This window comes from Rhinopithecus roxellana, chromosome 9 (assembly GCF_007565055.1).
Source record: "Rhinopithecus roxellana isolate Shanxi Qingling chromosome 9, ASM756505v1, whole genome shotgun sequence".
NCBI classification, from domain to species: domain Eukaryota; kingdom Metazoa; phylum Chordata; class Mammalia; order Primates; family Cercopithecidae; genus Rhinopithecus; species Rhinopithecus roxellana.
In genome coordinates, this window is record NC_044557.1 from 50,939,429 (window position 1) to 50,952,089 (window position 12,661).

General features: G+C 33.6%; 1 protein-coding gene across 2 annotated transcripts in view; it reads left to right on the forward strand.

The window, feature by feature from the left end:
• The window catches only part of CNBD1 (cyclic nucleotide binding domain containing 1), a 581,166-nt gene that overhangs the window by 355,156 nt on the left and 213,349 nt on the right, over positions 1-12,661 (forward strand). For both annotated transcript variants that reach the window (XM_030937987.1, XM_030937986.1), the window contains exon 6: positions 8,714-8,907. In XM_030937987.1, coding sequence (XP_030793847.1) covers positions 8,714-8,907 — 194 coding nt within the window. The remainder of the gene's footprint in view (positions 1-8,713; positions 8,908-12,661) is intronic.

The following is a 12,661-nucleotide window of genomic DNA, read 5'->3' on the forward strand; positions in this document are numbered from 1 at the left end:
TAGGCTTCCGTATAAGGGCCTGAGAAGAACATTGACCATCAAAGAGTTTTATCTTATTCCTCAATAGACAGAATTCTAAGAAAAAAAAAAAAAAAGAGTTGATCTTCAAATATTTTATAAAATTCTTTGGAGAGAAATACTATAGGGGATCATTAATTAAGCTTTCATTTATTCGACGAGTGTTTTTGCTAAATGTCTAAAATTATCCAGGCTGTGTGATATGAGCTGGAGATACAGAGAGCAGTCAGAGTTTCTTCTCTCAAGAGGTTACAGTCTATTGACAAAGACTAAAAACAAAGAGTGCCATGGCAAAAATTCTGTGAAGAAAGATAGCAGAGGAGGCCTGTTAATTAGGTTGGATGAGGGCAGGGCTGAGGTCAGAAAAGTCTTCCCTGGTAGATAGATAACACTTAAACTCAATTTTATAGGGCAAGGAGGGATTTGCCGCTGACAATATGACCTTATTCATCCAATTAGAGCTCCTTGAAACTTTTAAGTCCTTCTAGAACGGCTGATTTTAGCTGAAAGTCTTTGTACCAGAGAGTGGGGAATCTTTAGCAAGATTCACAATCATGCTTGCTTTAATCAAACTTTGTAATTGACCTTTAACTTTTCAAAAAGTCATCATCAAAATGATTAAACTTTCCCTAGTATTTTTAATTCTTTTGTAATGCCTTTTGTTCATTAATAAAAGTATACTTAAGAGCTATTTTCAAATATGGGGTCCTGCACTAGGAGATTTCTCAAGTCCTTATGAGAACAGTTCTTTGACTTTTCATGTAATAGAAGCTAGGTATATAAATACTTTCCTGAAACTTATTCCTAACCAACTTGATTTTGATAAATTCCTTTACTTTTGCAGAGTCTGGGAATCATTATTTAATGGGCTGGAAATCAGTATTATTTCCTTATTGTCTGATTTTTCTTAAATGCTTGTATTTTTCTTAAAAAATACATGATATCATTTTATGTATTTTGAATATTTGAATAAGGAATCCATGCTTTGTTTCTTCTCACTGGTTAAAAATTTCGAATGCTTATATTTATCTTGCATTATTAACAAATGTCTTTTTTCTCACAGTTCCTACATTTAACACCACTTTGTGCTCTGTTAGTAATATTTTAATTGTTCTTTGAGAGCTTAACTAGATAGTAATCTTTTTTAGACAGTTTTTATAGTATTTAAATAATTTGTCTATAAATTTTTGGATTTATGTCAAATATTCTTTGAATTTTATTTTGAGAAACTTGTAAATTCAGTTTCTGCTAAATTTTATACTTTTCTCTGAACTCTTCATTTTAACTCCATTTATATTGTTAAAATTTTGTTTGAATAAGGATCCTTTACCTTTTTTATTCTGCTCTAGTACATCTATACAGAAGTCACCCAAAATTTCATCTCACTCTGCATATATGTCTGAAATTAAAAAAAAAAAAGTTTATTTTCAAATTTCTTCTAAAATAATTTTGATAGATTTATGAATACACCAACTATGTTAATTTAAGGAAATAATTGAGGGTCAATTTCTGAACTCTGTTACAAATAATGTATTACTCCATTTTCACACTGCTATAAAGGAATACCTGAGACTAGGTAATTATTTATAAAGAAAAGAGGTTTAATTGGCTCATGGTACCACAGTCTGTATAGGAGCCATGATGCTGGCATCTGCTCAACTTCCGGGGAGGCCTCAGGAAACTAACAATCATGGCAGAAGGTGAAATGGGAGCCAGCACTTCATATAGCTGAGAGCAGGAGGAACAGAGAGGGGAGGGAGATGCCACAGAGTTTTAAACAACGGGATTTCATGAGAACTCTATCACTAGAACCGCATCGAGAGGATAGTGCTAAACCATTCATGAACGATTCACCCCCATGATCCAGTCACTTTCCACCAAGGCCCCATCTCCAACATCGGGGATTACAATTCAACACGAGATTTGGGCAGGGACACAGATCCAAACCATATTGAATGGTAAGAATTCTTTTAATTCTGATTGAGGTTGTTTATAAGATTTACAAACTAACATACATTTGTACATATATATTTATATATACGTTTTATATATACACTTAACTACATAAATATGCACACGCAAATTACAAGCACAGAGCACTCCTATGTGTGTATGTTTGTATGTATGTGTGTATCCTTCAGATGTTAGAATACATTTGAAAACTTCCAGAAATTAACGTACTTTGTAACTTTTGATAAGTTACTTTATCATTCTGAGCCTTGGTTTCTTCATCTGTAATATGCACTAACAATGTATGATTTTCTGGGTTAGTGGAAGAATTAGTGTTAGAACATGTAGCACAGTGCATGACAAACGTTTAATGCTTGGTATGTGATATTTACTCTTCATGGCGTGTTTGGTACATATGAATAACAGGAATAGCTGTTTCTAGATTTAAGAAATCTAGATTAAAACGTTGCTTCTTAATGAGTCATTTATTTAGGAATAGCCCATCAACCCATTTGTCATTAAGATCTGAAAACATTAACCTCTATTTTGTGGAGAACATCTAGTGAAAGGTATACTTACAGTTCTAAGCAAGCACTGTTATTTTGCTTGATAATTAAGAATGTCTTTTTTACAAGTCTATTTTAAAAGAGACTTATTTTTAACATCTCAGGAAACTTACAATCATGGCAGAAGGCAAAATGGGAGCCAGTACTTCATATGGTTGAGAGCTGAAGGAAGAGAGAGTATGGGAGGGTGCCACATAAGTCATTCTCTTAGGAACAAGTAACTAATACTACCAAATCTCTTTCTAGACTTGTTTTTGCATTATAATGTTTATATCTTAAACATGCATTCATAAGCAGACATATATTTACTTTTATTTTAAACTTTTTAAATGAACATATATTACTTTATAATATATTTTTTAACTGAAAATGACACATGCTAAATAACACATTGTAGTCTTATTTTATCATAATTGAAACAATATCCCTAAGCAATATATTTCAAGAATGAGACAGAGAGGGGAGGGGAGGGAAAGAGAGAGAGAATTCTATGTCAAATTACAAAGACTAGTATCATCATGTGGAACTGCCATTGGCTGTCTTCAAATACTGGCTTAACCACTACCGGCTCATCAAGCCTGGGAAGGATGTTTAATTTTTCACTGCTTTCAGTTTCCGCAGTTGTAAAGTTGAAGCAATTATAGTGCCTGATTCATAGGGTTATAATATGTTTAGTATAGTGTCTGGCATATAATAAAATGTTCAAAACCAAGAAAGAGTCAAACAATATTTGCTCTCCTCTTGTGAACACTAATTTTTTTTCTCTAGTTTTTTTCTCCATTATATTTGCATAAGCTTCCATTTAATTGATATATCATAGCATCAGGACATTTAACCCCTAAACACTTCAGAGTGTATCTAGGATTTAATATTTGTTTCTGATACTTAATTTTTTAAGGCAAAATTTATATACAGTGATGTGCACATATATATATATATATATATATATATATATACCTTAAATGTATCACTTGATGAGTTTAGACAAATACTGTATCCCAGATCCATAGCAAGCTATAGAACTTTACCATCACCCCAAAAGTTTTGTTTATACTTCTTCCCAGTCAGTCTCTTGTCTCTTGTCTATCCCATAGGGGCAATGGCTCTCTCTTGTTTTTTTTTTTTTTTTTTTTTAAACTCTCACTATGACTTAGATTCACATGAATAATTTAAAACTTTATAATGAAATCAGACAGCATGTACCGTTTTGTGAAAACTTTATTCCAATTAACATAATGCTTCTGAGATTTATCAATGTTGTATGAATCAATAGTTCATTCCTTTTCATGGCTGAATGGTATTCCATTGCAGGGACATACCAGAGCTTCTTTACATATTTTCTTCCAGATGGACAGCTGAGCTTTTTATAGCATTCAACTATTATGATAAAGCTGCTAGTGACATCCTTGTACAAGTCCTTTTTGGATATCTACTTTTATTCCCCCTGAGCAAATACCTAAGAGCTGAATTACTGGGACATAGTTTAGAAGTATGTTTCATTTAAAAAAAAAAAAAAAAAACTGCCAGATATTTTTGCAGAGTAATTGTATAATTTATACTCCCACCAATGTGTGAGAATTCTAGATGTCTCACATCCATGCCAATATCTGATTCTTTCAGTTTTTAAACTTTTGGTTATTGCAGTCTCCCTCTTCTGTTTCCAAATAAATGCACTTATTCAAAAATTCTGATTTGTATAAGTATGGGTGATTCTTATTTTTTATTGTGCCTTTTCAGTAAGTTTAATTTTGTAAAAGCATTTTTAGCAATAAATTCAGCATTTTACAAAATTAAAAAATCAATTTAGCTAAAAACAGTTATGTATGTACTTGTTGTGCAAATCATTACAGTACTTGTAGCTTGCAATACAATTTCAGGGACTTCTTTACATTGAAATGCAAATATACTGTATCCCAAACCAACTGGAGTAAAGATAATGGTTTCAGAGAAATGTGTTGGATGATGAAATAAATAATCTGAATTATGATGAAGAAACTACAAAAGAGATTCATGTGAGACATTTGAATATTTATGCTTTTCATATTAAACACAGTTTTATTCTGAAGTGATATTATGTAATATGAGGTTTTTAACATTATTGTTAACTAATTTAATTATTATTATTAGTCTTTTCATCTACATCTTTAACATTTCACTAATTTAAATTGGCCAAAACTTTTAAGATAATCATGCATTAGTAAAATTTGGTTATGTATATTAGTTTTAAAATTCATTTAAACCCTTTAGTAGTAACTACAACAACATAAAATTATTACATTCAGTGAATAATTGACAAAATAACACATTTAAAATACATGTAGATAACTTAGCATGACAATCTTTGATCCGGACATTGATCCTAGGAATATATTACACAATGAATGCAACACTGGGACTAAAAATCAGTCCTCCTCCTGCCTCCTAGACTAGCACTTGATCCATTTATTATACAGGCGTTCCTCAGAGAAATTTCAGGTTTAGTTCCAAAGCACTGCAACACAATGAATATTATGATAACGTGAGTCACACACATTTTTTGGTTTCCCAGTGCATATAAAAGTTATGTTTGCATTATCATGTAGTCTCTTTAGCATGTGATTGCATTGTGTTTAAAAATATATATACCTTAATTTATAATACTTAATTGCTTAAAAAAATATTAATGACCATGTGAACCTTCAGTGAGTCCTAATCTTTTTCTGGTGGAGGGTCTTGCCTCAATGTTGATAGCTACTGGCTATTCAGGCTGGAGGTTGCTGAAGATTGGGGTAGCTGCAGCAATTTCTCTCTCTCTCTCTCTCTCTCTCTCTCTCTCTCTCTCCCTCCCTCGATAGAGTCTTGTTGTTTTTGCCAAGGTTGAACTTGAACTCCTGGGCTCAAGTGATTCACCCACCTCAGTCTCCCAAGTAGCTGGGACTTCAGGCATGCAACACCATGCCCAGTTTGACTGTGGCAATATCCTAAGAATATGGCAATGAAGTTTTCTGCATCAATTAACTCTTCCTTTTACAGAAGATTTATCTGTAGCATGTAATGCTGTTTGATAGCATTTTACCCACAAAATACTTCAAAATTTGAGTCAATTCTCTCAAACCCTGCCCAACTGCTTTATCAACTAAGTTTATGTTACATTCTAAATCTTTTGAAATTCAGTATTTTAAAATTAGAAATCAGAAGTAGATTTCATCTAAAGAAACTGCTTTCTTTGTTCACCCATAAGAAGTAACTCCTTGTTTGGTTTAAGTTTTATCATGAGATTGCAGCAATTCAGTCACATCCGTAAGTAAGCTCCACTTTTAATTCTAGTCATCTTGCTGTTTCCACCATATCTGCAGTTTCCTCCTCCTACCAAAGCCTTGGACCCGTCAAAGTCATCCTTGAGGGTTTGAATCAACTTTTCCAAACTCCTGTTAGTGTTGATATTTTGACCCCTTCTCATGAATCACAAATGTTCTTAATGGCATCTAGAATAATGAATCTTTTTCAGAAGGTTTTCAGTTTACTTTGCCCAGATCCACCAGAATAATTATGTCTATGGTAGCTATAGACTTATGAAATGTATTTCTTAAATAATAAAACTTAGAAGTTGAAATTACCTCTTGATTGATAGGTTGCAGAATGAATGTTGTGTTAGCAGGCAGGAAAACAATATTCAACTACTTACACAATTCCGTCAGAGTTCTTGGGTAACCAGATGCACTGTCAATGATTCTGAAAGGAGTCTTTTTCTGAGTAGTTGATCTCAACAGTGGGCTTCAAATATTTATTATAGAATGCTATAAAAAGATATGCTGTCATCCAGGCTTGGTTGTTCCATTTATAGAACACAGGCAGAGTAGATTTAGCGTAATTGTTAAGGGCCCTAGAATTTTTGGAATGGTAAATGAGTAGTGCCTTCAGCTTAATGTCACCAGCTGCATGTCACAGTCAGCTGACCTATGTGTCACCATCACCAGCTGTATGTCATCATCAACCTCTCCTTTGAAACTTTGAAGCCAGGAATTGACTTCTTCTCTCTTTTAGCTATAAAGTACTAGATAGCATCTTCTTACAATAGAAGGCCTGTTTCATCTACATTGAAAATCTGTTTAGTGTAGCCATCTTTATCAATGACCTCAGCTCGTCTTCTGGATAACTTGATTCAAGTTCTGCATCAGCACTTGCTGTTTCACCTTGCACTTCTGTGTTATACATATGGCTTCTGTCTTTAAACCTCATGAACCAAACTCTACCAGCTCTCAGCTTTCTGTCTGGAGCTTCCTCACCCTCTCTTAGCTTTCCTGAAATTGAATGGAAATAGGGCCTTGCTCTGGATTAGGTTTGGTTTAAGAGAATGCTGTGGGTGGTTTCATCTATCCAGATCCCTTAAACTTTCTCAGTATTGCAGTGAGGCTGTTTTTTCTTCCTTATCATTCGTGTGTTCACTGTCATAGCACTTTTAAATTTCTACAAGAACTGTTCCTTTGCATTCACAGCTTGGCTTACTATGTAGTGTAAAAGGCCTAGTATTCAGCATATCTCATTTTCCAACAAGCCTCCCTTACTGAGGTTAATAATTTCTAGCTGTTGATTCAAAGTAAGAGACATATGACTCTTCCTTTCACTTGAACACTTAGAGGCCATTTTAGAGCTATTAATTGGCCTAATTTTAACATTGTTGTGTTTCAGGGAGTAGAAAGGCCTGAGGAGAGGGAGAGAGATGGGGAAACAGCCATTGAATAGGGCAGTCCAAACATGCACAACATTTACCAATTAAGTTAATTGTCTTATATGTGTATAAGTTTGCCGTGCCCAAAACAGTTACATCAATGGTAACTTTAATGATCACTGATCACAGATCACCACAACAGATACAGTAACAATGAAAAAGTTTGAAATATTGTGAGAATTACCAAAATGTGACACGGAAACACAAAGTGATCACATGCTATTGGAAAAATGGTGCTGATAAACTTGCTAGATGCAAGGTTACACAAATCTTTGATATGTAAAAAAATGCCGTATCTGTGAAGCACTGAAAAGCAAAGCACAGTAAAACGAGATATGCTTGTATTGTGTTGCCTGGAAGGAGGTCTAGTTTAAGCTCAGACATCCAAGCAAGAATAACCTTTGCTTTAAAGAAGCATGTGAATCACTCTCCCATGGTCCCTGTGTATGAATTGTGACTAAGAAAGTCACACTAATTAGCACTCAGGTTAGAAAAAAAGCAGACATGGCAAGCATTTGATGACTTTTAAGACATTTTAAAAAAACGATTGTCCCCGAAAATGAAATTTGTAAAGTTTCTGTTTCTAGCAAGTTCATAAGCAAAGTATACGAAAATGTCTCCTGACAGCACTTGAGTAATTTGCTTCAATCTTAGGAAGTAATGTAAATAAGAAATGGAGAAAGACACCATCCTATTCTTACCCCCTTCCAGGCTTCAGAAGAACTGGAATTAATTTAAGGTACATTAGAAATATTCACAAATGAGTGTGTCTTTCAGACCTACAGGCACACAGTTTAACTTTAGGAATTGGGGTTAGATGACAGATTTTAGAGATTTATGTTATGGAGTAGGACATCTTTGGGAAAAACTCTTCTTTCTAGTAATAATCAGCCACCTTCTCCAGACTCTCTCCATTATTAAGTTCTATAAGTGATTGTCATCATGTCCAGAGCAAAGATAAATGAATATTAAGGGTAGATATATATTGTTATTTATATAAAATAGGAAAAATGGCATTTTGTGTATTGGAGGGTCATAAACATTAAAAAACATTCAACGGCTTTTCTGGTCCCATTTTTCTCACAATGTCTCAAATATTAATATGTATATGTTATGTTTTCTTCCCCTAGAACCTATCAGGCTTTTCTGGACCCATTTTTCTCACAGTGTCTCACCTCTATTAATAATTATATGTAATCATGTTTTATTCCCCTAGAACCCATCAGTTCTATGAGAGGATAGCAACTATATGTAATTGTCTGAAAAGAATAATCCAAATGTATAAACATGCTTTTGTTATTCTTGTTATTTGAGTAAACTATTTGAAAATGCCTATTACATTAAATTCATTGTTATATAATACACTGAAAGAAATATGTTGAAAGTACCATAAGTGCAATATATGTGTTAGTCATATCGATATCAAGGAGCCTGAGCAATGGTATATATTTTTTGGCTTTGTTTTTTTCAGTGATTGCAAATGATGGATTTTATGTAATACTGAAAGGGCTAGCTCGACCTCAAACAAATGTGTATAAAAATCTGATTGAAGGAAGTGATTCACCAGTCTCATTCATACCTCAGAGTTTCCACAGCTTCATTTTGAGTGAAAAATTCAAAAACTCTACACTTGCTGAGATGTACCTACCTTCATATGACTCAATGGTAAGAGATGAGTATTTGCTTTTTCCACAAGTAACAAGATAACGTGCTTTTGCAAAACTTTATCTCTTCCAGACATTAAGATCCAGTATCTTTAGAGTCCTGAAATATTTAAGGTAATATAGCCTTTAAAATATAAATGATATTATTAATATTGACATTTGACTAAACATTTTTGATAAAGGATGCCTTCAACAGCATCCTGACCACTGGCAAGGTTTGTATGGTGTATTTGATAACAGACAAGGTTGATGTGGCTGGATCCCTGAAAGAGGGATAATAGTAGTTTCAGATAAGGGAGAGAGAATAGGTGATTTGAGGAGAGAGAGACAGGAAGACTAATTGATTATGAAGGACCTTTAAATTATCAAGTCAAGAATGTGTGTTTATTATGTTTGTCACAAGAGCAATGCTACGATAGTCAAGTAGTTAATTTCATTACAATCAGAAATTCTTAATTGAGGAAAATCTTTTGCATCTATATAATATTTCAAGACTATCAGCTGGTCAAAAATGAAAAGTTCCATATCTTTGTAAATCTCTGGATACTCCACATACGATAGAGGTCTGAATTGACTAGAATTGTGGCTGATTGTCAGTTCTCAATTTAGGGTGATCAAGATGTCCACAGTAGAAAAGAGTCAAATAACCAATTAAAACCAAATTATTTAGCATTATGGGGTACAATCAGAAAAATCCAGAACTAATATCACATTCAAGAGAAATAAAGCATGGATCATACCCAGAAAGAAAGACAAGGATAAAAATAAACAAGCCTATAAAAGTATATTATTCATTTCACATGAATGAATGATGTTTCTTCTTGTTAGGGATGGAAAAAAATGCATTTGCCATGTCAGTGGCCACATATAATGGACCTAATGCTATTTTAATCTGCTCTAGCAAATATGCCACGTTTAGCACAACAGCTATAATTAGGCTGTTTCCTGATTGAATTTCTAGTAGTTGAATTCAGTCTTCAAAGATCTTTTTTTTTGAATGTTCAAACTCATATATTAAATGGGGATATGATGGGAATCACCAGATCTGCATTCTGCTTTAGGTCTTTAAGAGCAGTACTAATTTCTGGCATTCCACCTGAGATGTGATATTGTTTTCAATTTCCTATCTTGACCAGAGTGGGGAAAAGGGTAGAGAGAAGTTTCAGAGGCTTCCACTTAATCTTTACTGTGATAGCTCTTACTGCACAGACCAAGAAACCAATGTGGAAACTCTACCCACTACCACATATCTATTTAAATTATGCTTTTAGGGACCATGGATATTGCCCGTGGGGTAGGCTTATGGACCCAGTGAAGCCACTGGGAGCCAGACCTGAACCAAAACTCTACTTTTTAGAAATTCTGCCTATTTATTCTCTGTAACAAGTGACCATGATGACATTTTATGTATCAAGGCTTTAATGTCACTATCTCAAATTTTAGAGCTCCACTTCTCCATCTGGGCCCCAGCTTTAGAATAAAATAATAATAAAAAAAAATACTTGCCAAGGTTGAGACTGCTGTAGCAGAGCTCCAGAGAGCATAGATATGAATATATTTCCATCTATATGCATATCTATCTATCTATCTATCTATCTATCTATCTATCTATCTCTCTATCATCTATGTATCTGTCTACCTACTCACCTACCAATTATCTATCTACCTACCTGTCTATTTATATTCCAAGTCAGATTCTCAGATTTTTCTGCCCTCTAACTGTTGAAAATGAGATTTTCTTTATATGCAGTCAAAGAACCCTTGCATTAGATAATTCATCTTAAATGGGTGATTAATTTTCCTCTTCCTTTTATTGTATTCCTTTAGTGCACTGAGAGCTCCAGGCAGCAATCATCCTATGCCATGGTCCTTATCAATACTCATTCTACAATATCTCAAACATCTGAGATTGTACCTTCCAATGCATTCCCTTCTACTAGTACTTAATGCCTGCTTAACATCATTAAAATTTTATCAGTGGTACTGATATAGCGTGTCAGAGACTAACAGTGCTCCAGTGATAGATTTGTATTGCTCCCTGCCTGGCAGGCAGTTAAGCTCTACAACATTTTTTCTACTTTAGTAAAATATTTTGAAACAAATTAAAAGATAGAAATCAAGGCAGACAATTTTAACTTGCATCAACTCTGTGGTTTTTCTTGTTAAGTTTGCAGAGGGACAAGTGTATGATTATTGATAAATTTATTTCACATTGCTAAAATTTAAAATATCCTTACTAACCCTGTCCCCTGTAGAAATTATGAGTTTAGCTGGTGTTATGAAACATGCTGATCTTTCCCTATTTTAAAAATTTCCCTTGTTGTGTATTTACTTAGCGGGCCTTTTTCAAATAAAAATATTACTATTTCCAAAGATTTGTGTCTAGGAGAGTTTTATAGTTTTGCACACGTAAAGGGCTATATTTTTCTTTCTCCCTTTTTTTGACTTTTTTTTTTTTTAAACCATTATTTGCTTTTTTATTGCATTGTAACAGAGAACCGAACAACTAAGAAGAAGAAAAAAGTTGTAAAATGTTCATGCTTCAATTTCACCCTCCAACAGTTTGGTATACAAATGGGGATCATTTGAGTATAACAAACATAAGGTGAAAAACATCTAATCCAAGGATCAGATTTATTTCTGATGAGATAATGTATAGTTCTGAATAAAAATTGTTAAAGCTCCAAGCATCTGCTGTTCTTCCTCTTTACTACACACTGGACGAAAAATGAGTGTGGTATAAATGTACAGTGAAACAATTTTTTTGCTTTTCTCAACATAGATTTACACATTGAAGCTGAAAACTTTTTCATTAGAGTTAATTATGTAAGGAAAGAGATAAAAAATTACACATTTATTTACAAGATCACCAACTTAATGCTTCTAAGTAGCTTTAAAATCTTTCATTAATTTTATTTTTTCTAATTAGTCTTACAACTTTTAAAATTTTAGTAATAAATACATTCACATTTCTTAGAGACATCTCAGCATAGATATAGTATGGTCTATGCCAAAACACACACACACATACACACACACATGCACTTCTATATTTTATATTTATAGAATTCTATATTTAACATATATTGCTATCTGCAATAAAACATATTTTACTAAAATCTATTTTTGCTGTGATTAAATTCGGCAAAATTATAAAAGCAAATTATTAAGTTGAAGGTTCTCAATAATTATTAAAATAACTTTCTAGTTTGTTAGTAGTAGTTTTCTTTGAAATACATTTGGAACTATGTGGAAAAAACTGATAAAAATATTTAATATATTCAGCAAGCAGGGCCCAGTAAGAGTAAAAGTATAAAATAGTAATTTGTTTTTTTTTTTTTACACCAAAGGTTTCAAACAAGTGGTGTAGTATTACTCTTCCATGATACCTGGATCCTAGCACCTCAATCAGATCCTAGGTATTAATGAATAACCTCACTCTTTTTGGTCTTACAAATTCCAATCCTGTTTTTATATCAAATTTTCAAACTTTCATGTTTGATACTCAGCTTATGCCTTATTGTGCCATAGAATCCAGCAGCGGGAAGCATAATTTAAATTGGTCTATCCCCGCTTCTTACTTTGCATGCTGTTTACGCACTAGCTTGGTTTTCTGGTTCTTTCCAGTGAGGAAAGGAAGGAGGCTGGGAATTAAACGCAAAATGGTAACGGGACCTTCTGTGATTGCATGTCCAAATGTAGGCTGGTTTTCTCAGGGTGTTGCTCCTCCTGCAGTCCCCTGGAGTGGGTGTTGC